This window comes from Cryptomeria japonica, chromosome 3, assembly GCF_030272615.1.
Source record: "Cryptomeria japonica chromosome 3, Sugi_1.0, whole genome shotgun sequence".
NCBI classification, from domain to species: Eukaryota; Viridiplantae; Streptophyta; class Pinopsida; order Cupressales; family Cupressaceae; genus Cryptomeria; species Cryptomeria japonica.
The window spans coordinates 595,378,282-595,401,785 of NC_081407.1; the positions used below are offsets into that span (position 1 = coordinate 595,378,282).

A 23,504-nucleotide genomic window follows, 5' to 3' on the forward strand; every position below is an offset into this window, starting at 1 on the left:
TCAAATAATCATTTGTTGTTAATTATTACATTAATCAATAATAATTGTTTCATTTAATATATATATACATAAATAACGATCAAGGAGGGACATAAAAGTTTAATGAATAAACAATCATCAATGAGCAAAGTAATTAAATATTATTATCAATCAAGACATTAAATATTATTATTTATCAAGTATTACTGATACGGGGATATGACAGACTACCAAGTATTACTTTTTAGTTATTATATCTTCTAATCCTAAATGCAGCTTTTCTTGCCCTTTTTATACATTTATTAGTGATTAATCGTTGCAAAGGCAGACAGATCTAACATGCCATTACTATTACTTTAAGATACAATTAATCTAATTTACCTTTCAAACAGTTGATTTAAAATAAATATTAAATACTACTGTTGTCAGGTTGGCATATACATTATTGCCTTAGGATGTGTATGGTTTTGTTTTATTAATCTATTTTAGTAATACAAAATTGGGGCATGACATATAGACCCTTCAAAATATTTTTCAAAAGGGAGGTTAGAGGAGAAAATTCTAAAGTGGTTGATTTTTTCCCACCACCACAACTTTTTTGGTTCTCTATTCATACTAAAAAATGCATAGAGCCTCTTGTGTTCTTTTTGGCTCCCCTTGTCTTGTGATTCTTCATAAATGTACATGAATTAAGGGTCATATAAAAATGTCAACTCACAGAAAATGGTCATAGTGTTGATGAGTTAAAAATATACTCTCATTTAGTCACCACGAAAACAAAAAACCTGAGCGATGCTATATTTTGAAGGTTCACATTAGTTACAAATAAATAGCTTTTTCTGGAATATGATGCGATACTTTTTCATCTTTTGTATGTTGTTCTTTGAACCTATGACCTTTAGGCTTCTTCTCTTTGGCTGCTCAGTTTCAAGGTTTTGGTTTCTTTTACTAATAATTGGGTTTCTTCACTTGACATTTGGGTTCTTGGTGAGGAAGAGGAGGTAAAACCAGAGGTTAATAGTGAAGAAAGGAAAAAGATGTCTCCTGTAATCAAAATGGGAGAAAATGCAAACACAAAATGCTGAAGTATTCCATGAACAATTGTTTCTTGAGAACCCATTTGATCTGAATGAGTTTTCCATAAGGGTTAATACAAAATGGAAAGACGGAAAATGAATATGTTCCCCTGCAGTCTAGGCTATAAGGAAAGAAATATCTTCTACAAAAAGAAGAATTGAAATAGCAAGGATCTATAATTAATCCTTACAATGACCAGCTTTCTGGGTTGGCAAAGTGATTTTTATAGTTGAGTAATTTTGGTAGGAGGCATTCAGCTTGATTAAATAACTGTTGACATCAATCCAACAATTTTGTGACCCTGACACACTTTATGTTATTTCTGTTGGTTGAAAATTATGTACACTCGTGAAAGCAAACAAAATTGTGGCTTCAACTACAGTGTGTGAGTATGAAACTCTTCTAATTAAGGGAAGGCTCCCCCTATCTATCTAAAACTAAAATAAAAACAGGATGGGACAACAGTCTTCCTTCTTTCTTCAAGGAAGTCTATATCCTTTTCTCTCCTTAGAAAAGTGATAGCAAGAAAATGTATGATAATGGTAACAACTTCAAATGAAAACGAGAGAAAGGAAATGAAGTTTCCTGAAAGCTCAAAGACTCCCGTCACTTCCTTTGGGACGAGACAGCAATATCAAGCTCAAAGACTTGACTATTGGAAGTCCTATCTACCCTTCGCTATAGTAAATTTTACAACGAATAAAAGACAACAGCTCAAAGACTGGAATAATCTACTCTTTCAACACAAAGACAAGAATTAATGCAAGCTCAAAGACTTGCTGCTCCTTCTAGAGATTTTCCTATTTTAATTAATTTCTCTACTTGCAGCTCAAAGACTTCAAATCATATTAGACTAAGCTCCTTTAGAAACACTTTGCATGGAAGAAATAAAAAGATTCAAACTCAAACATGTAGCTCAAAGACTCAAAATTTGAGTAACCCTTCTTTATTATTCTTCAAAACTTTCAATTCACATACATAAGCTCAAAGACTTCTTGCTGTAAATTTGGCAGAGTTTTTGCTTGCTTTTCAAAAGATAAAATTTACAATAGACTCCTCTAGGATTTATAGAAGAGGAGCCTTGAGAAAAAAGTGGGAAGATCCTAACTAACTTGAGAGATTCTCTCAACCACCAAGACTCATTCAATAACTAACTGAGACTTCAATAACTAACTAAGACTTATTCCAACTACAGTCCTAATTGGACACAACTTGTAGTTGCCTTACATGTAATTACAAAAGTGCAAGTAATGTGTAACTTGCATTTTACAAAAAATACTTTTACATGTAACTTGTCAAAACAAAATTACAAATGCATAACTAAAACTATTCCATGTGTCTAAAGACACGACTCTAACTGCATCATCATTTGTCTGTGATGATCTTCATGTCGCGTCAGGATGCTAGAACTTGAAGTATTCTGGATTGCTAAAGACATCTTGAACCGGAACGGGAACTTGCATCCTTGTCTTCTTGCTTGGGGTAGTACTAGCTTTTCAAGAGGGAACGGGTTGCCTTCCTCTTTTCATGTCATGACCATCTTTGTCTTGAAAGCATTTTATGCTCTCAACCATGAATTGTTGTTGTATTTCTTCTTTGTATCATCCTTCATTCTTGAAATTTGCTTGCAAAATAAGGCCCATGCCTTAATCCATTGATTTGGTAGATCGTGTGTGCAAACCGGACTGACAAGGGAAGAGAGAAATTGATGCAAAAATGGGCTCACAAGTGAATTTTGGGTTTTGGAAGTTGCATTACATGTGTGGGGAAAACAAGAGCATTAACTTGCAATTGCGGGGAACAAACATGCAACTTCATATGTGTAATGGGTAACTACAAGTTTGCACTTGTAATTGGACCTTTAGAACTCATTTTCAAGTGTTTTTTGAGTGCATTTTGGACCAATTTCGGGTTCTGGATGGTTGACCGTAGGTAGACTTTAAATGGGGAAAATGAATGAAGGTGTGAAATGAATGGATGAAATGGTATGTACGGATGATGGAAATGAATATGAAAAGATTTTGGGAAGATCATCTTCAAGAAAATGGGAAGAAATTTTCAACATGTAATCCGGTTCCAAAAACCCGATTTTGAAAGGATGGGTATTTCTCATCTTTGCAACTTCATATTTAAACAAAAGATGGTTAAATCTTTTATCCGTAAGGGAAAAACAATGATTTTCATCCAACTTGTAATCGGGATTTAAAATCCCGAATACAAGTAAAGAGGGAAAATGGGGAAAAACAATGCAATTCTAAAATTGCTTTACAAAGGGGAAAATCTCTCTCACAAAATCTGATTTTTGGGGAAGAACCAACATATTTGAAAACAAGAAAAATGAAACAAGAAGAAAATTAGAAAACAGAAAAAACAAGAAAAATGAAACAAGAAGAAAAGAAATCTTACCTTGCTCCAAACTGAAAATGCCTTCTTCAAAAAGATGATCAATCTTTGAAAGAAGGAAGGAGAACTCTTAAAAAAGAAATTAACCGCATTCCAAAACCCTAGCCACGTTTTTTTTAAAAATGCCCAAAACTGAAAAACGTGGCAGCAAATGCATGAGAAATGGCATGGAAAATGGCCAAGACTCTTTCTAACCTCAACGCTTTAGCATACCAAGCCAAAACGATTCATAACATTGCTGATTCGTGGCATTCCAAATGGCAAAAAAACGTGGCTGCTGTTATAAAGCTAAAAACCAGCAATCTTAACCTCCATGTGGCGTGAAAGGAGTTTGAAAATGCATAAAAATAGGGAGGAATCCAAAACGCCTTCTATCTCGCAAAAAAATCTCCACAAAGATTTGCCTAAAATCCTCAAAAAAAACGTTTTTCCTTGCAACTCGGGTTTTTTTGGAGAGAAATGCAAGTTTAAAATGCATTGAAACAATGAAAATCGGGTTTTTTAGAAGATATAACAAATTTAAAATTTCACTTTTTGAACATGTTGGGCAAAATCGGGATTTTTTAGACCAAACTGCAAGTTTAAAATTGTCAAAAATGCACTTGCAAGGCAAAATCGAGTTTTTTGGAGAGAGATGCAAGTTTTAAATACTTGTAAAAAGGAAATAAAATCCCTACAAGAAGTTATACTTATGTAATGGGGATTTAAAATCCCTATTACATGTAAAAACCATTAAAGTAGGGGTTTTTGGACCAAGCTGCAAGTTTACTTGTAATTTAGCCAAAAAATCCCTTTTAACTAAACAAGACCAAAAACATTAAAAATAATAAAAACAATAAAAGGGAAATTTAAAACAAATTACAAGTATTCATCCTTGAATAAAAGTGCACATGTAATAAGCCAAAAATTCCCCTACAAAGACCAAAACAATGAATATCATTAAAACTTGCAGTTTGAAGAAAATTCTCCACCTGCAGTTGGGATTTTAAAACCCGATTGAAGGAAAGACATAGCAAACGAACCCAAAATTCGACGAAATTTCAAACGTAGCTCAAGGATGGATTGAGGATTAAGCCAGTCCAAGGATTAGTCAAAATTTTGCCTCGGGAAGCGTGCCATAGAGTAATTTTTTTCATTTTTTCACAAAAATTTCATTAAATGGTCCTTCATTTTTGAAAACAAAAATGAGGACAACAATTACTTTTTGTTCATTATTACACTTTTTTTAGCTTTAATTTTTCAAGATTCTTTAGGCAGTCTATGCCTAGATGAATACTATATGTCGTTATGTCACTTAGCTCTAGTGATCACTTTGGTGTGGACATTACTAAAATCTAAATTATAATTTGTCACTTCATGACAAATGGAACTTAGTCTGGAAATGGGATTATAAAGATTTCTTCAGCATTAAACATTTGGAAAAATGCCTCTCAAATTCTGTTATTTGTAGACTATCGTATGTAGATTATCACTGAATGATGCATTCATTCTTGGGTGAATGACTCTCGGATAATGCAATGGAGTTGCTACTGAATTGCCTTCTAAAACTTACTGCCCTTGAAATCTTGAGTTTAATCATTTTTTTATAATACATATTTGGTTTTACTTTTTCCATTGTGATGGTGACATCTTTGCAGTTTACTCTTTTTCAAGATTATAAAACTTTCAAGAGCATGGATCTTGACATGTTTGTACTTGTAATGTTTATGCTTTTGTGGTGGTTGTTCTTGGATTGATTTTTTTTTCAATTATTCTTTGTAAGTGACCAGGAACCAAGACCAATTACAAGATTATAGGTACAAATCACAAGTTACATCACACCCAAATTTTCACAGATCAAACAAAAATGGGAACTTTATGTCACTAACATACAAGAAAAGTGAAAACAATGATTTTGATTTTTGAATTTCTAATTATTTTTTATATTCAATTTATGTTATTATTTTAATATATGTATAATTAAAGGTCTCCAACCCAGATACTCCAAGATTATGATGATGATGGGGAAACTGCTGCTGGAAGTCGACTTCTTCATCTCTTACAAATTGTTGATGCTACTAATGTGGTGAGTGTTGAGGCAGAGCTTTTTAAACCATGTTGATACTAACAGGTGTTACGAAGTTTTCAAGTTTACAATGAATAGTTGAACATAAAATATCTTGAAGCTATTTTATAATTCTTTTTTCTATCTTTGTGTGGATGCTATATTTTTATTGGTAGATATAAGATGCCCACTTTCAAAATTGTATTTCATTACTAATTTAATTTTAGGCATTTAAACTTTTTTGCTATTTTTTATCATAAGTTGTAAAATAGTGTATATCTAGTTCTAACATTTAATTTGTGCTCCTCTTGAACTGCAATTTTCTTTGTAAGAAATAATTGTCACATGCTAAAGTAGCTAAGCTTCAAAGGTGTTGCAATAATTCAATAATTTTTTCTAAGGAAAATTGTTTGTTGAGAATCTTGTTTATTCAATTCTTATATCTTTATATGCAATTTATTACTATTTAACTTATCTATATGTCATCCTTACTGGATTCTTCTTATTTTTTCCATTTCCAAATAGATGAGGTAATAGTCCATTTTGTTATACATACAAACAAGGTCAATCATTTTTTTCCATTCAATTAATCATTATATAGGATTAGACTAGGTGTAAGAAAGGAACTAACACAGAATGCCATTGGCATGAAATGGAATACTATTGGCAAAGAAGAATTTGCCAATGGTGTCATTTTCCTCCTCGTGAGCTTGTCAATAAAAAAAATTGACAATTGAGTTGCAAGATAACCTATGGCCTTTCATTTCTCCTTAGGCGCTACAAGAGTTGTAGAAATATACCTCAAACCATAGTTGAACTACTCACCATTAGCAAAAACTTGCCAAGGCCTGAAAAAAGAAACTCGGGAAAAACTCGGCTAGTACTTGGCAAAAATTCGACAACTTAAAAACACGCTTAAATTTAATTACAAATGCATTTTTTTTGCAAAATTCAATGAGAAGATGGATCCAATGAGTCAATAAATGAGAACACAAAAGAAACAAGCTAAGTCTAGATATATTTAAATGCAAAGTGGGTACAAAATCGCATCCTCGTGAGGAATGTTGATGGCTGGAAGCAAAATAGTAAATAATTTTTGTAAAACTAAAAGTAAATACATCATTACAATTACATCTTCCTCTTCCCATCTCTAGCAAAAACTAGGGGAGAGGTAGAACTAGAGGGTCTAGTCCTAGAAGTCTATTGTGGACGTGACTGTGCCTCCTCGCTCGGTATGTCTGGCTCAGGCTGTGGCTCGTCTCCATCCTGGATGAAGCTATGTCTCTACCTGCTCCTGCCACTGGCAATGACTTCTCATCCTCCTCCTCAACATCATCCAACGTGAAACCAAATCCACCCCCCTCCTCCTCCATAGCCTGCCTCTCCAAATAAGTGATGTCATCCTCGATAAACAATGGAGGCTGCTCCTGTGATGTCCAATCACTGTAAGGATCTATATCATCCAAGTCAATTGGACTAGTTGGTGCTTCCTCTACCTTCCTAATGCGCAACCGAAGATTATATTGCACAAAGACAAGGTCATTGAGGCGTTTCTGCGCTAACTTGCTCCTCTTCTTCGTGTGGATGGCTTCAAACAAGCTCCAATTGCACTCACAACTGGATGAACTACAAGGATGACATAAGATTCTGAGGGCAAATTTTTTTAGATTTGGGGTATTTCCACCCCAACTTTGCCACCAAGCATCTGCAAAATAAAAAAATATTGAAAAGTTAGAAAGCAAAGAGAAAAGTCAAAACATAATTTATCAATTTATCAATCACTTTAGACCCCAAAATCCAAATGGCAAATGTTATAACTTATACTTGGTGATTGAGTGGTTCTTCCTCTCTTGGCCAGCTTTGAAGAGAATACCTTATCCCTTGCTTCCTCATAATTTTGGAGTTTGCCCACAATGAGGTCTCTCACCTCAACCTCGATTATCATCCTCTGAATGCATTTAGTGAGGCCCTCCATGACCTCTCCATTAGGATCTGAGTAAGAACCCCCAAACTTAAAACGAGGGTTGAGGAAGTACCCTGCTGCATGAATGGGTTGGTGGAGCTGATTGTTCCACCTCTTATCAATAATTTCCCAAATGGGATCAAATTTGAGTCTATCCCCCTTGTAGTAATTTTTGATAGACTCCTTGGCCCTATCCATGGCCTCATAAATATTACCCCATTGGGGTTTTATCCCCATCTACGAAGCGGAGAACTCTAACCAAGGGCTCTGACACCTACAATTAAAAAATACAAATTACAAAAAGATTAATTAATGGAGTTACAAATTAGTTGTGAGACAAGAATAATTAAAAATTCAAGTTTTGAAGTTAGCTTCACAATCTCTGCAGCCTTTTGTGCAAAATGGTTGTCGAAGACAATGCATGCGACACCCTCTCCTTCAGCCTTATTTATTTGAATAAGGTGAGTCTAGCCATGCTTGACTCACAAACATTTGTTTCAAAGAAGTCAATGCAACAAGAATGCTTTGCAATGTCAAGAAAATTGTTGCAAACCTTGTGACACCGGCTCTCACCAAATCTCTCCCTTGGGTGTGCTCTCTCATCAAATGTAGAACCCAAGGGTGATTGTAAATATATTTCGCGATCCTCCTTGCATCTTCCACAACTGGAGTCACCCAATCAAGTTTTCCTATGTCCTCCAAAAGAAGGTCAAGGACATGTGCTGCACAAGGTGTCCAAAAAAGAGTGGGGTGCCTCTCTTGGAGGATTCTACCTGCAAAAGAAGAAGTTATTCTTAAGAAAGATACAACCAAGAAAAACAAAACCACAACAAATGGAAATATTGTAAAGGTGATAATTCAAAAGGATTCTACCTGCTACCACATATGCTGTTGCATTATCTATGATGATTTGCACCACAGTCTCTACTCTCACCTCCATGACAATGTGCTCCAACATTCCAGCCAATGTTTTTGAATTTTTCACCTTACTGAAGGCATCAACCGATTTCAAGAACACCACATTGTCCTTGCAAGCAACCAAAAAATTAATAATGTTGCGTTTTTTGCCATCTGTCCACCCATCAAAAAGAATGGTGCAGCCATATTTTATCCATTCATTTCTTTGGTCCTCCACCGCTTCTTTTGCCCTATCAACTGCATTTGTGAGCAACCTACAAGAACAAAGTGAAATTAGGTCTTAGTACACAATTTTGATTTAATAAACAAGAAATCTGAAAAACAATTAAAAATGAAATCAAGTGGACTATTTACTAACCTCCCACTCAAATCCCTGTGAGAAAGGGCCTTGTACCCCTTTCCTAAGACTATCATTGGGGTCACCAAATTCAGCCAATAAGGACTGCCTGCCACATTGAATGGGATGTTGTTGAAGTACCAAAAATCAACACATGCAATGTTTGTTTTCTCATGTGCCTCCCTATTCCATCTAGTGGCCTCTAATGATGGTTGTGCTCCAGGTGTGTTCCTGAGCACAAAACAAAATAACTACCTATGGACTGTGTCCCTGATGTTGATGCAGCAGTGCCAGGTACTCTACTAGAGGAAGCAATAGTGGTGGTCGAGGTGGTGCTAGTTTTGCAGATACGTGGGCCACGACGAGAGCCCACTATGCCCTGAAGTGCTTCTTCTTCTTCTTCAATGTTAATTGAAGCATCTTGAGATTCAGCTATGGCTGATCTCATGGCTAGTTTTACCTCCCTTTGCAATTTTTCTCTTCCCCAGCTGAAAGTAAGGCATTCATGTCTCTTTTTATTTCATCGTTGGTCCCACGACATACTTTAGCATCATGCTTCTCGATGTCTGCAAGGTGGTATTTGAGGCGGTTTATGCCTCCATGAGTTATTTTTTCAAATTTTATGCAAATCACCGTCCCAAGTTCCGGTCCTTCATAGGCATACCTCCAAGCCCTATCTCTAGCACCTTTAGGATGGTGCCTACATATCCAAATGGGCATGGTTCTAGTGGCCAATCAGAATTTGCCATACTGAATTAATGGTTAACCGTTAACCTACACATACAAAGTGAAAAGACAAAGTTAATATATTAGTTAAACAATTTAGCAAACTATCTAAATTAGTTTAAATAATTTTAGACATCATTCAAAGTTGAAAAAAACAAAACTATTAGGGTTTGATTTTTTTTGAAAAACTAGAGATTCTTCAAAAAAAATAGTGAAAAATTTAACAAAACTTGTCAAAAATAGTGTTAAATCTTTTTCCAATGACTCAAAAACATTTTTGACTACTTAGGAATAATTTTCTATTTATATAGATGCAACGAAAAATAAATAAAATGTTGTAAAAAAGCATAGAAAAAAAATCAGAAAACCTACTTGGGAATCTGATTTTTCTTCAAAAACCACCTCAAATCCGCCTCAAATCCGCTTCAAATCGATGAAAATGAGTAGTCAAGTGTTTGGAAGAGTTGTTTTCCCCCCTAGCAAAATAGAACACAAAAAAGGATAAATATTTCTGCCTTTTTTTCCATTTATGCACAAGCGGCCGAGTTTTTAACACGGACTCGCCGAGTTTTTAACAAAAACTCGGCGATTTTTTTCAAAAACTCATCGAGTTTTGCCTGCGAGTAAAAGTGGTATTTACTCGGCAGGCAAAAAAACTCGGCGAGTTTTCAAAACTTGCCGAGTACTTTGCGAGTGGTGCATCTATGCCTCAAACCTTTACATGAAGGGGCAGTAACAAATGGTAGACATATCTCCATTATACAATGCAATCAATTCTTTCCTCTTGTTGGGTATAGTTGACTGGAAGTCTTTCTGCCAGATATATACATAGGGTGTGCATTAATTCTAGTAATGGTGCTCTACCATTCAAGGAACTAAATGTTGCACCTCTAAGGCCAACTCCCCTTAAATTATATGCCTTGTTTAGATCAATGGTCTTTGCAAATTGTGGCAAAGGAGTCTTGTTGTTGAATGGACCCTTGGCATATTTGGTCAACAAAAAATTGGAAGGACAATCAAAATTTAAGGTACTCGTAACCAAACTTTCAGTTTGAGTGGCTTCATCTCGTTCCCCTCTAGTTCCCACATTTTAATTGCTGATTTCCTTGTCTATTATACCGTATACGTCTCATCATTGTCAGTTAGGTAAGTATCTTGGCATTGCAAGTAAAAATGAGCGGTATAAACAAAAGAAAAGAGCAATATAAACCAATAAAAAATTGTATTTTCGGCCCATTGAAAGTGCGAAAAGGACAATATTTTTTAAACCCATTGCAAGTAAAAGAAGAAACAGTGCACATTTGGGGCAGTCGTAAAAAACTAGCAATTTCTTTCCTATTTAAAAACTAAACAAAAATTATTTAAGAGTATTCAACACAATTGAACTAATGGACAATGAAAAAAATTGTTGTTAAATGCTTAAATGAGTTGAATAAGTCAGATTTTTAAATCATCAATCATAATGTGATTGGATTGATGTTAAACAACCTTAGATCAACAAACGAATTGAAACTTTGAAATTACAAAAGAAAGACCATACCAAATTGCTTTGCAGGGGCAAAAGTAACAAATTTAAAAATGTAACAAGAAGAATTATTGAATGCACATGCTTGGTGTTGAGGATGGTTGCCAATACAAATCTGAAGATCCTAAAATCGTAAACACTCGTCCTCTTCCTTTCTTTTCCTCCTCTTTCCTCTTCTTTTTTTCTCTTGTTCTTTTAATTGTCTTTGCAAATGGAATGGGTTTAGGGTCAAGGGTTCTATTCAGTTGGAGGCTCTTGGTGGATCCCCCTTTTAGTATTAGGAATTTCATTAATGTTTTCATGTTTCCTCTTGGGGCTGTAAATGATTATGATATTTGGGGATGCCTTGCCCTCCCAAATTGGTAAAGGGATGTAGTGGCATTCCTAGATCTCTCCTAAAATAGGGGTGTAGTGTCATAAAATTGCGACCCTTGCAATTTTCGACCACATTAGGGTCTTCACATTGGCGAATCGAATTCCCAAGCCTGATTGGAGACCCGAGACTTGCTCAATCCTTGGAAACTGCACTTTTTCTGCCCCCCGCACTACTTGAACCTGCTTCCTGTCTTGAGATAAGGGCAGGACAAGGGCGTGTCCCTGCCCTATTTTGGGGCCCCTTCTGTCCTATCTTTGCATTGGTCTTTGCAATTTTGATGCAGGAGCATCTCCAGTTCACAACAATTTTGCATCAACCAAAAACATTTTCCTTTCTGTTTTGTTTGTAGTTTTAGTTTCTTTCTGTGTGTCCCAGTTTTGGCTCACTAGATGTTGTGGAGTTGGATTCTACTTGAAGACTTGATCATCTTTCTTGCTTTCAAACCGCATCTCATTTGGATCACTTTCCGACAAGATATCGCTATCGGTTTTCATGACAGTTTCTTGTTACCGGTTGTTCCTTTGTTACCAGTTGCCTGAGACCTATTTTGGTGATCTATCGGAACCCATTCCGAAGCTTGCGGAGCCTTGAGCGTTGATCTCGATGTTTCTTGGCGTGTGGCTGACCTTCTACGTTTCATCCTTTGGATTTTCTGGAGGAATCTCTTGGCGGAGGCCGACCTTGTTCATTTTGCACGTTAGGTCTTGTTCTTTGGGTTTTGATCCCTTTTGGGCCGATTGGATCCTTTGGATCGATATATATATATATATATATATATATATATATATATATATATATATATATATATATATTTGTAATCAATTAGAATCAATCAGAGTATCAAATAGATAGACTGTGCCTAGAAGATAGATCTTTTGATTCAAGGTCTCGGTTGTGACCTATTCTACCAAGCCTGTGTGTCGGTATGTTGTAACCCGGTTGTTACCGCTTGGATGTAATCAAATTTCATGCAATAAAACTATCTGTTTTGCATTGCCTCCATCATATCTGTGTGTTTCCATTGTGTTTACTCTTGCTGACCTGTCCAGACTGATCTCCTTGATGTCCCTCCTCATCAGTGACTGCTTCAAATTTTAGCGGGAAAACTTTCCCTATGTCAGCCTATGACAAAAAATCAGTCTATTAACCTTAATTGACGAATATATAAGTCGCATTTGCCATCTCATTTGCATAAGTTGGATAAGGTGAAAATTGGCATAAGTTCAATAAGCGAAGAGTGGGCATAAGTTCAAGTATTCAAGCATACAAGAGCATTCAAGCATCCCTTTCAAGCATTGAGCATTCTCAAGTCTCCCTTCAAGGCTAAGTGTTGCATTCAAGTCAAGGATTCAACCATTGAAGAGGAGATCTCTTTCAACATTCAATTTCACACAAGCAATTCTATCACAACCTCCCTTGAGGTGATTTACATTTCAATCTTTCATTTACATTTACTTGCAAGTACTTTCTTTCATCATTTGGTTAATTCCAAAACTGGGGTTTGACTAGAAGGCAAACCCCCAATCCCAACCCCTTTTCCTCTGTTTTCTGTGTAGGTTGTAGGTGCGTAGCTGTATTTACAGATTTGGACTCCATTCACAGAGGCGGAAAAACCCTTTTCATTTTGTGGATTTTTCGGAGGACCATGTGCACTTTTAGCACGGTCCCGACAACTTTTCCTCAAATTCGTAGGGTAGTTTCGTCTCGACATATTATAGCCAGATCCAGATGCACATCTTCATCTCACGCTTCTATTTCAAGTTATAATCAGTTCTTTGCTACTTTTACACTTAGTCTCACAACACATAATTCAACCATTACTCATTCTAAAAGAGGGGTTAACTTGTCATCTTCACACTATTATCAATTCATTTAGTATTCAATCTCTTTCCTAAGAGGTTGGATCTAGTGAATTCCCCCCCTCTTTTAAATGTAATGTGGATAAAGTGTTTGAAGGGAAATCCGCAGTGAAACTTTCATCTTTTCTCGAAGGGAAGAAAAGCTTTCCTCTTGATCTATCCATCATTCACTTTCACCCCATTACAAGGGGATGTATCTTAATTTTTGTTTTTTTGGGGCATGTGGGGCACTTTTCATCCTTGTGCCCATGTGCTATAGTATCCTGAATGAGATATTATCTATTGTCTAAGAAAATTTTATTTCTTTCCACAAAATAGTAATTGAATAAGAATAATGAATTATCACCATTTTTTTTTATTCTTAATTGTGAAGGACATTTTTATGCAATAGGAAGTGTTAGGTAAAAGATATCACTGGATAAATAAGATCCTAGGATATGACATGGAGTTACAGATTATCAAGCTTGTTAGGGGGCAAGGCCTGGCCAAATTAATGTCTAATTCCAACTCAGAGGCAACAGAGGTAAATGAACTAAACACAAATGATGCTGCCGCCTTATGTAATTTAACGAATGATCCTTGGTACAAAGACACAAAATTTTATCTAGAAGGCCCAAACATTCATAGATTTATTGTCAAATCATTGACATTGGAGTACTTTGCCTTAGGCTTAAAAAAACTCTATTCTTTGTTGTCTTATGGCTTGATAAGTCCGAACAATTTGTACTTGTTAGAAAATAGATTGTGCAATTGGCATAGGCAAAATCTCTAACTATGTTGGTAGGCAATTTTGTTCCCTACAAGTACAAGGCATAAGATTGTGTGCAAGGTACCACAAGCTTTGAGGGTGCCATGTGGTGGTTGGCCTATCCGATAGTGCTTTGTGCTACCACTACCATTGTCTTTATATATAGAGGGTTTCTCTCTATTTTCTTTGGAGGGGAGGAGTGAAATTCTTTCTAAGGAGAAGTTTTCCTTACATGAGGTGTTATCCTTCACAATTCTTTGAGAGACACATTTTGTACCTGAGTAACTAACATGGTTACATACATTTATGGGGGATGTTGGAGCTTTTTTTTTTGTATTTAGTTGAAATTTTTATTGCTTTAAATACACTTAGGATAGATAAGCTTCCTTAGGTAGGTATCTACTCGAGTAGTTGCATGTGAATCATGTGTCCAGCACTTTCCTAGTTTAGTGGAGATATTGTGCACACGTGTGATTACATCTTCTTTACCCCACATTGTTTGTACACTCACATCTCTTGGTGTTGGATTGTATATATACCCACCTCTTTGCTCTCATGGAAGCATCTGATTGTAATCCATATTGATCTTCATTGTACTTTCATTTATAGCTCCTAGATCTTTGGTGGCCATCTTCATAGCTAATCTTACATGTGTAATCTTTCACACATATTTGAGGATGCACACCACACAAAGTTGAGTGTTTATTGATCCAAGCATAGTATTGGACAAGAATAGGATTTTAACAGCATCCCATAGGAACACATCCCTAGGGTCTAAGTGATGTTCCTTGACATACTTCTCGGCGACTTGAAAGGGACATCCCCTTTTTAAGAACTGGGAATCCTGCTCCATTCTAGTGCATAAAAATTAAATACCAACTTTTAAAGGAAAAAATGCAAAAAAACCATAAAATGCCAAAAAGGGGAGGATTTTCATTGCAAATTCAGCACATTATGTTTAATATTTCAGTTGATTATAGTTTGTTCAAGTTATTTTAATAGCTGTGCCTTGCCATCTTCAAAATTTGGGAAATTTTTGCTGTCCTTGAGACCATGTCCTCATGTCCTTGCATTTACCCTTTTTCGTAAAGTTGAAAAAACACTAGACTGTAATGAGCATTTGTAATAAACTTGAGTACAATAGAGTGCCTTATGTTTCTTCTCAAGGTGTTTTAGTGCTCCTTTTATCACAGCTAATTGAACATTAGGACAAGCACAGTGTTTGCTTTTCTCATGGTTGTATTTACGAGCATATAATTTTCTTTCATCCTTTAGCACATGTCATATGAAGTTTTGATTGTCCTTTTGATGTTAGATTTTGGTTGATTTTGTGCTTTTCTTTGAAAAGCATGGCATGAACAATTTACTTCATTTTACATATTTTGCATCATAGACAATGAACAATTGTAATTATTCTTTTTAAGTCATCTTAAACAAGATGATATAATTAACAAACTCACCAATTACTTACTGTTAGCATTGTTCATGAAGAGAGCCATGAATTTTGAATTTAAGTAATTGGAACAAAAAAGGAATAACAATCTCTCTAATTACTTAGTGTTAGCATTGTTCACAAAGGGAGCCAGGAATATTGAATTTAAGTCATTTAGAACAGGAAGAGAGAAATAACAATCTCTCCAATTATTAAGTTTTAGCATTGTTCACAATGGGAGCCATGAATTTTGAGTTTCTAACAGGTGGTGGTGGTATCAAGGTGGTTTGGAGGGATTCTACTTGGTCCAGACAGATTTAAACATATTAATAATGCAGCTCGTTCACTTTTGCTCAGTTGTGGCTACATCAAAAGTGCAGGCTCAAGCAACTCTACCTCTCAGCAGAAACATGGAAGAGGATCAAATCAAAAAGGTTAGTAACATAAAGTTTGACAGTTACGTTGGTTTTGTTAAACTGTCCACAAGGCTAAGAATTTTTTATAGACTCTGCACTAGGAAAAAATCATCCTTAATCATTTGTGTTATCTTGGAAACTGGAAAATTATTCTTTGATTTGTTAATTTGATTATTTTATGGAATTCTATGAACCAGATTAAGGACTTCATGTAGTCTGTGTCAAACAATTTGACTATTATCTTGATTTTATAAAACTGTGTACAAAGGTACAGATTTAAGACATAAGACATTCTGTGAACTTGGAAAAAATCATGTCTAGTTATTTAGGGTATGTTGAAAACTTGAAAATGACCCATTGATTTGAGATTGATATCGAATTATATAACCCAGATTAAGGATTTCATGTAGACTGAATCTGTTTTGGATTGTTAACTTGACACAGGGAAAAAGAAATAGATATCAAGATTCAAGAATTCTGAAATAAGTATATTTGGACCTGGCATGTAATGGATTTTCCTTCCTTTATTTGAAGGAAGCAAATCAAAATATACAGCTACTTCCTTCCTTATACTTGAACAACAGGCAGAGTATTAGATTTATATCAAGGTAAAACATTTTTTTAAAGTTTGGATTTAAGCACTTAAGTTGTGGATGGATGAATAGACCATAAATTAGTGTGACTTGTTTGTGATTCATCTATGTAAACGTTTCAATGAGTATTGTAAACTATTTGGATTTAGCAATTAGTTTTTTCCTTTCTAAATTGTATTTAAAAAAATACAGTATTGTTATTTTCATTCTACTTGTGTGATGAAAAACAATCTTTTAGTTGTACGTGTCACATAACTTCAGATCCAACATCATGGAAAACATAATGCAAAGGAGTCTTTGCTATTAACCCATCATGATATATAATCTGAAAAAATCACATTAGACAAGTACCCGTTTTTTATATGGGTTCTGTCCACAGTATCTCTCCCAGGACAATGAGAACACAATGATCGGACAACACATCGTATCATCCGATGTGCTCAGTATAACATGACACAATTATTGATGGCAACATATAAGCAACATCTGATCAAGACATCCTCTAATTTGAGGGAGAATCTTCAACTATATAAGTTCCGAAGGCAAAAGACATGAACTTGGAGAACTACCTTCCATCTAAGGAAAAGACTTGGTAGTTGAGCATGTTCCAATAGTTATAGCATTTGTTGATTTAATGCATAGTATTATTAATAATATAGAACCAATAGTTGTGACTTTAAAGTTGTTAGTGTTGATGATGAGTACCCATAAATGAATGAATTGTATTCCTTAGAACTAAAGTGCAACAAATCATGTGATGCCACATCAATGCACCAATAAAACATGACTTAGTGCACAGCTATTGCTCAAACTTTCTTTTGGGCCTTTTTAGACACCTCAACGAAAAAGCATGCTGATGTGGCATTATGTGTGATGATTTGACCTTGAAACCTTAGTCATAAGCAGAGGACGTGCCAAGTAAGCTGTTGTAAAAAATTGGGAGTGATTTGAAATTTCCATGTAGGTTAAGATAGGCCAACTCATTCTCTTGGATACTATCATCATCCATCAAATAGCTCAAGAATTGTCCACTTTGTGATGTAGAGTTGTGCATATCAAGCTAGAAATTATGATTGTCTAAATTTTGTGCAAAGCGTTTCTTGTTAAATCAAGCCTCCTTGTGCTACCTTAATTCTAATCATCTATATATTTTCTTATTTTTCCATTGGTGTTTACCTACTTGTGAGCTCTTGTAGTATTTGATCATACAACCTATTCAATTGCTTGTGCATTTCAATCAAATTATTGTGTACTCTTATTTCTCCTAGGGAACTTTGTGTTGGGTTTTTCGAGGCTCATGATATGCTTTTAAAAGGATAATGCGTAATTGTAACACATGCCCTGCATCACATGCACATCATCATGCTTTGTGTTCTCTACATTGTCAAGCTACACATTAGCAAACTTATCATCACCTTTCATGTGTTGTTATAAGGTTAGTCATGTACTTTCATGTTTGTTTCAATTAACATGGCTCATAGCTACAATTTTAGGTTGAGCCTTAAATCAATTAATGTCCTATGTTGAACAACTAACTAAATTAAATTTAGCTAATGGAAAAAGTATATGTTCAAGGCTAGAAGGTTCACATGCAAGAAAACGATTAACTTTTCTTGATCATGTAGATGTGGGTAAAAAAGGAGCACTATTTCTAGAAATAGGAATAATCAGATGATTGTGTGGAACCTCATTAGAAGATATCTTGATATTCCACGTGGAGTTTTTTTCACCCTATGTAATTTGATGAAATGACCTACTAACGCATCCAAGGTATTCAATGCTATCTATAGTGGATCTCTTTCTAATTTGACATAGATTTGTTCTAGTGTCTCGATGGAGTGCCTCGTTTCTCATCTTAATACCTTCAAGAAAATAATTGAATTGGAACTCATAGAGTTATCCTAGCCTAGGATTTTCCTCTATACCTAGAATGGTTGATAGAGGGCAACATCATCCTTTAGTTATCTGTTAAAGGAGTAACACACAATGAAAGTGAGAGGTATTTCATAGTTCATTACACCATACCTAGTAAAACTAAAAACATATAAAAGGTATACCTATTGTTGTATATGACATCCAAGAGTCTAAAAGTACATCCATTTCATTTTCAAGCACGCGAAAAAGGGAAAAAAAGGAATGGTGTTCAAATCAAATGACAATGAAAAAAACCTAATGGACAAATTGAGCAGCAAATATCATTGGTGTGTTTGTTGCAGCCCTTAGTGCATGTAAAGAAGCTTATGATGCATTTGGAAGAGCCCGCAATTTATTTGGAGCAATTGCTCTTTAAGTTGAAGCAAAATTGAAGAATTTTATTTTTATTTTTTGTTTTCTTTTAAAATTTCATTTTTCTACATTTGTTCATCTTTTCATTATACTCATGGAACAATTTCTAATAATTTTTTATTTTTCATAGATAAATTCTAGCTATTTTTCTTTCTTTCTTTTTATATTTTAGCTATAAACCCTACTTGTTTATATATATATATATATATATATATATATATATATATATATATAGTTTAAATAGGTTCCATAAATAATAATTTATTTTTTATTTCTTTATTATTACTTCTTGCTTCACATTCATAGATTGTATCAATGTTGACTCCAATTAGAAATGACCTGTTGGAAACATGGCATTCTAGGGTCAAAGGAAGGGAATTTGGTTTGCAAACATTGTAACGTAAAAATGTGTGGGAGAGGCATTCACCTATTGAAATATCACCTTGCACAAATACCATGGCAAGATGTAAGGCCATGCACACTTGCACCTCTTGAAGTTGTGTGAAGCACAAAGTCAACTAGAAACATTTTGTCAACAAAAGGAAGTTAAAATATTCTATTGTTGTTTGCAAAATGGCTCCTGTTGCTCCCACCCGCCCAAATTTGAATGCTAATCTTGCTTCGTATGCTTTGTCCACCATTTTTCTTGTGGCAATTCCCTTTGTGTTGGGTGGATCAGGTCCCCATCCCCCTCTTGCGGGCGCCATTGTGGTCACCAATGGTGCTTTTGCTTTGACTGTGGGTGGTTTATGCCCTCCCCCCCCCCTTGTGGATGCCCTTCCTAGGGATGTTGTTGTTGTGGAATCTCTGGCTAATGGTCCTACTCCTCTGTCTGGTGATGTTGGTACTGATGGTGACCCTGTTGTGGGTGCTAAGGTCTCGCCCAGACCTTCTTCTTTCATTGGTAAGCACAACTTTGCTCGTGTGGCCAGATCTGTTGCCCAACCCTCCAAGGGGGTTCGTCCTCTTCCCTGTGCCAATCCCTCCCCTGTGGTGGTCCATGGATAGGATTTGGATAACATTTGGTTCTACCAACATTGTGCTTTGCTATACAGATTCTCTAGGCTTTGGCATTCACTACCAGACCTTCATCGCTAAGTGGCTCCTGGAAGCTTTGGTTCCTCATAGTATTGAGTTTTTGCCTTGTGCTAAAGGTTTTTTCATTGCTTCATTTTCTTTTGTGTTTGATAGTGACTTAATATTGGGCAAGTTGTGGGCTTGGGGAGTTCATTCTCTCTCTCTCTATTAAGCCCTGGACAACCTCTTTTAACCCTCTTACTAAACCACTTAATGTGTGTCTGGTTTGAGTTCGCCTTCTGAATCTTCCCCTTCATTTCTAGGAGCATTCTTGCTACGAGGTCATCAGTAACTCCATTGGTCGTTTCTTGAAGGTTGATCATGTCACGTCTTCCATGGGCCACTCCACCTTTGCATGCATCTTAATTGATATTGACATCTCTTCGCCTCTCCCTGGGGATAGGCCTTGGACTCAACCATTGGATTTTGAGGGCCTCCCCTTTTGTTGTTGAAAATGCTTCTCTACTGTTCATTTAGCTTCATATTGCTCTCTTCCACATCACAAAGGTGTTGTCACTTGGTAAAAGGATGCTACAGCTGATCACTTGACTATCTATGCTTTTGATGTTGATTTTGTTGACTCCTCTCGGGAGGATGAGACCTCCTCTCGTGATGAAGTTGTGCCTCTTACTACTACTATAGTTGTTGTCAATGCTGTTGTTGTGGCTTCTTCCATCCTTGAGGATTCAACTCTTGTTGCTCCTATTTTGCAACTTCATTCTCCTACCGAATCTGCTCCCGATGTTGTTCCTCTGTAGCAGTTTGTTGTTGTTCTGCAACAACACTCTATATGCGTTGTTGATTGTAACCTTGTGGGGTCTTCCCCGCTTGGTCTCTCTTTTGATGGTCCTAATGATAGTCTCACTTAGACTGTAGTTTGCTACAGGCAGAAGGGGAAGTCCTCTGCCCTCCCCAAACCCCTCCTTGTCAAGGCTCGGGTGTCTCTCCCCTTCCTTGAGATGGGTTCTGGGTTGTTGCTGGTTTGACAGGTTTTTTATTTTGGCCTGTTCGACCTTGTTTATGCAGGGCTACTCCCCTATTTTTTTGTCTCTCTTACTGCCTACGGGTTGTTGTATTAAGGGCCAACACACTTGTTTTTTGCTTCTTTCTTAATAAAAAAATAAAAGGAAGTAAACTTTTGGTTTTATCGTTCCACTTCATATCATAGCTAGGCAATTAATTATTATTTTTGTTTGATTTATTTGTCTCTTGAATTTTTAAATTTAAGGGTTTGTAAAAGTTGAACTCTAAATTTTATAAAACTTATTTTGTTGATTTATTTGTTTTAGATTTCTTTATTGACAAAATATGATAGATGTCAATACTTTTTGTGGGGTGGGGTTAAGAGCCCCCAATGAGGAGATAAAGAGTTCCATTTTGACTCTAGAGGTGGTCAATGTGATCCAAAATTGAGAAGCAATGTGAGACATGGAGGAAGGGTTGCACAATCACGACTAGTGGTTGAATAAATAGGTGGAGTAAGACATCGTTGAGTTTCCTTTTGTTTTCTCATATGGTTATACTTGTTGAAATCTATTGAATTAGTGATTAAGTTTTCTAACTTCTACTTTAGCAATAGCATTTCAAACTTTATTGATTCTTTATCAAGTGGCACAACTTTTCTAAAATGTATTGATGCTTTATAAAAGACCAAAAATAATGAATACCTTTGGTAGGTTTTCAAATAAGTCTTGATTGATGTGGTTGAGGAGAATGTTGTGTAGATAGTTATAGATAATTTGTCAATTATTTTGCTATAGATAGCCTTCTTACGAACAAGCACCCATCTTTATTCTAGATTCATTGTTGTTCATTGGCTTGACTTAATATTGGATGATTTTGGCAAAATCCTATGAATTTAAGCATGTGTTGAGCACGGTAAAAACAAATTTGCAAGTGCACCATGCCCGGGTCTTCAATTTAATGAAGAAATACATGGAGAAAAAGGTGGCTTGTTTAGGAATACTTTTCATCGCAACAATCATCACATTGCAATCTTTTCTTTAGTCAAAGGATGCCTTGAGGGACATGTTTGTTAGTGAGGAGAGGTCTACATCTTCATATGCTGATTACTTTGATGTGGTTGGTTAAGAGTTTATAATGAACACAACTTTTAACATCTAATGAAGCAGATTGTTGAGGTAAGTTCATATTTTCATTCTATTTTGTTAATGCTTATTTATGTCAATATTAATAATAATTGCAATTCTAAGAGCCTTTTGTTGTTCTTCTTTGAGTTGTTGATGGGGAAAAGCTCATAATGAGATAGATATATGAGGACATGGATAAGGCCAAGGAGGCCATTAGATCCATTGATAATGGGGTTGATGATAAGTATTGTCCATTCATAAGAAATCATTGATCGATGATGATACCATTAGCTTCACAAGCCCTTAGTAATTGTTAGTTTATTGAATTTGACATTTCAATTCCCCTAAAATTTCAAGGTGGATAAGTTTTTGTATGGGCTTTACACAATCATAAAGCAAATGGTACTTAATTTTTATCTTGGAGCACAAATTGTCTTTGTGGCTGACATTTGTAGACTTGTGCAAGGGGACCTCTTTGCATGAGATATATGCAATGGCAACTCAGATGACATTAGAGCAAGCTAAAAATTCTATTAATGACATAATTTGAGTTTAAAACTTTTTCTTTTCTTACATTAGTGTTGAAACTCAAAGTTGAACGATGAGATTTGAGGTACTTTAAATGCATGGTGGGAAGGGTTCACTTTGTAGTTCATGTCTTGAGCCAACCATGCGGTGCTTTAGGATGCAAGTGCAATTGCTGTTAGGATAACTAGTGGACAACTGAGAGGGGGGGAGTGAATAAGTTGTTAACAAATTATAACTTTTAATCCACTTAATAACCCTTAAACAGATTAAGTACCGGTAAAGCACATACAGATACTGGTAGGAACAAATACCAGTAAATAATACAACTTAACAATTAAACAGATAATCAATGCAAAGCAACCATACCACATGACACCATGATTTGTATGTGGAAAACCGAGAAAGGGAAAAACCACGGTGGGAAGCCTACCCATAGTCAAATGATACTTCTATAGAAAGTATGTGTTACAATGAGGGGCCTACACATGCAGGAAGACATACTGCCTAAAGCGTACTGCTCATTACAAAAGAGTCTCACTGACTACAGAGAGGCAACAACCATCTCAAGATAAATGGACTACAATCCAATAGAATGAATTGCCAGAAATAGCATCTACCATGCCTGATTACAGTCCCAGTTAAGCTCAATACCTGAGGCCTTTGACCTCTTCCTTAATCCCAATTCGATCACTTATGATCAGCCAAATCTCCTTCGCATATGATATTGCATTTCAAGACGAAAAACACTTATTCTATTCTCATACCACACATGCCACGATCTACAATGAGATCTTACATCATTTTATATAAACCCTAAGGCCTAAACCAATTAGGTCGGTCACCTAAAAGATGTTACAATAAGATCATTACATAAATCCATATTACAATGATATGCCATGTTGGCTTGAGACCAAAACAACAATAATAAATCCATAGATCATCCCGAAACATCCTGGTAACGTGTAGAGTACACCTTATCATGATACCAGTCCATAACCTAGATAGGTACCGGACCTATTCTGGGTCCACCATGCCAAAGCAATGTCTTCAAGTAGTTAAAGCACGATTAAAGAACATCTTCAGCATCCTGAAATCCATCTAGAAGCTGCACCAACACCAATTATGCA

At 35.8% G+C, this 23,504-nt stretch overlaps 1 protein-coding gene across 8 annotated transcripts in view; it reads left to right on the plus strand.

Moving 5' to 3' along the window:
• The window catches only part of LOC131078626 (uncharacterized), a 153,159-nt gene extending 136,615 nt beyond the window's left edge, over positions 1–16,544 (plus strand). For 4 of the 8 annotated variants that reach the window (XM_058016373.1, XM_058016376.1, XM_058016379.2 and 1 more), the window contains 3 exons: positions 5,438–5,524; positions 15,653–15,821; positions 16,248–16,544. In XM_058016373.1, the coding sequence (XP_057872356.1) occupies positions 5,438–5,524; positions 15,653–15,821; positions 16,248–16,261 (270 nt within the window). In that variant the 3' untranslated portion in view covers positions 16,262–16,544. Of the gene's footprint in view, positions 1–5,437; positions 5,525–15,652; positions 15,823–16,247 lie in introns of those variants that run through there. The other 4 variants (XR_009113810.2, XM_058016377.1, XM_058016378.1 and 1 more) reach the window with 4 other exon arrangements.
• Positions 16,545–23,504: the final 6,960 nt, after the last annotated feature.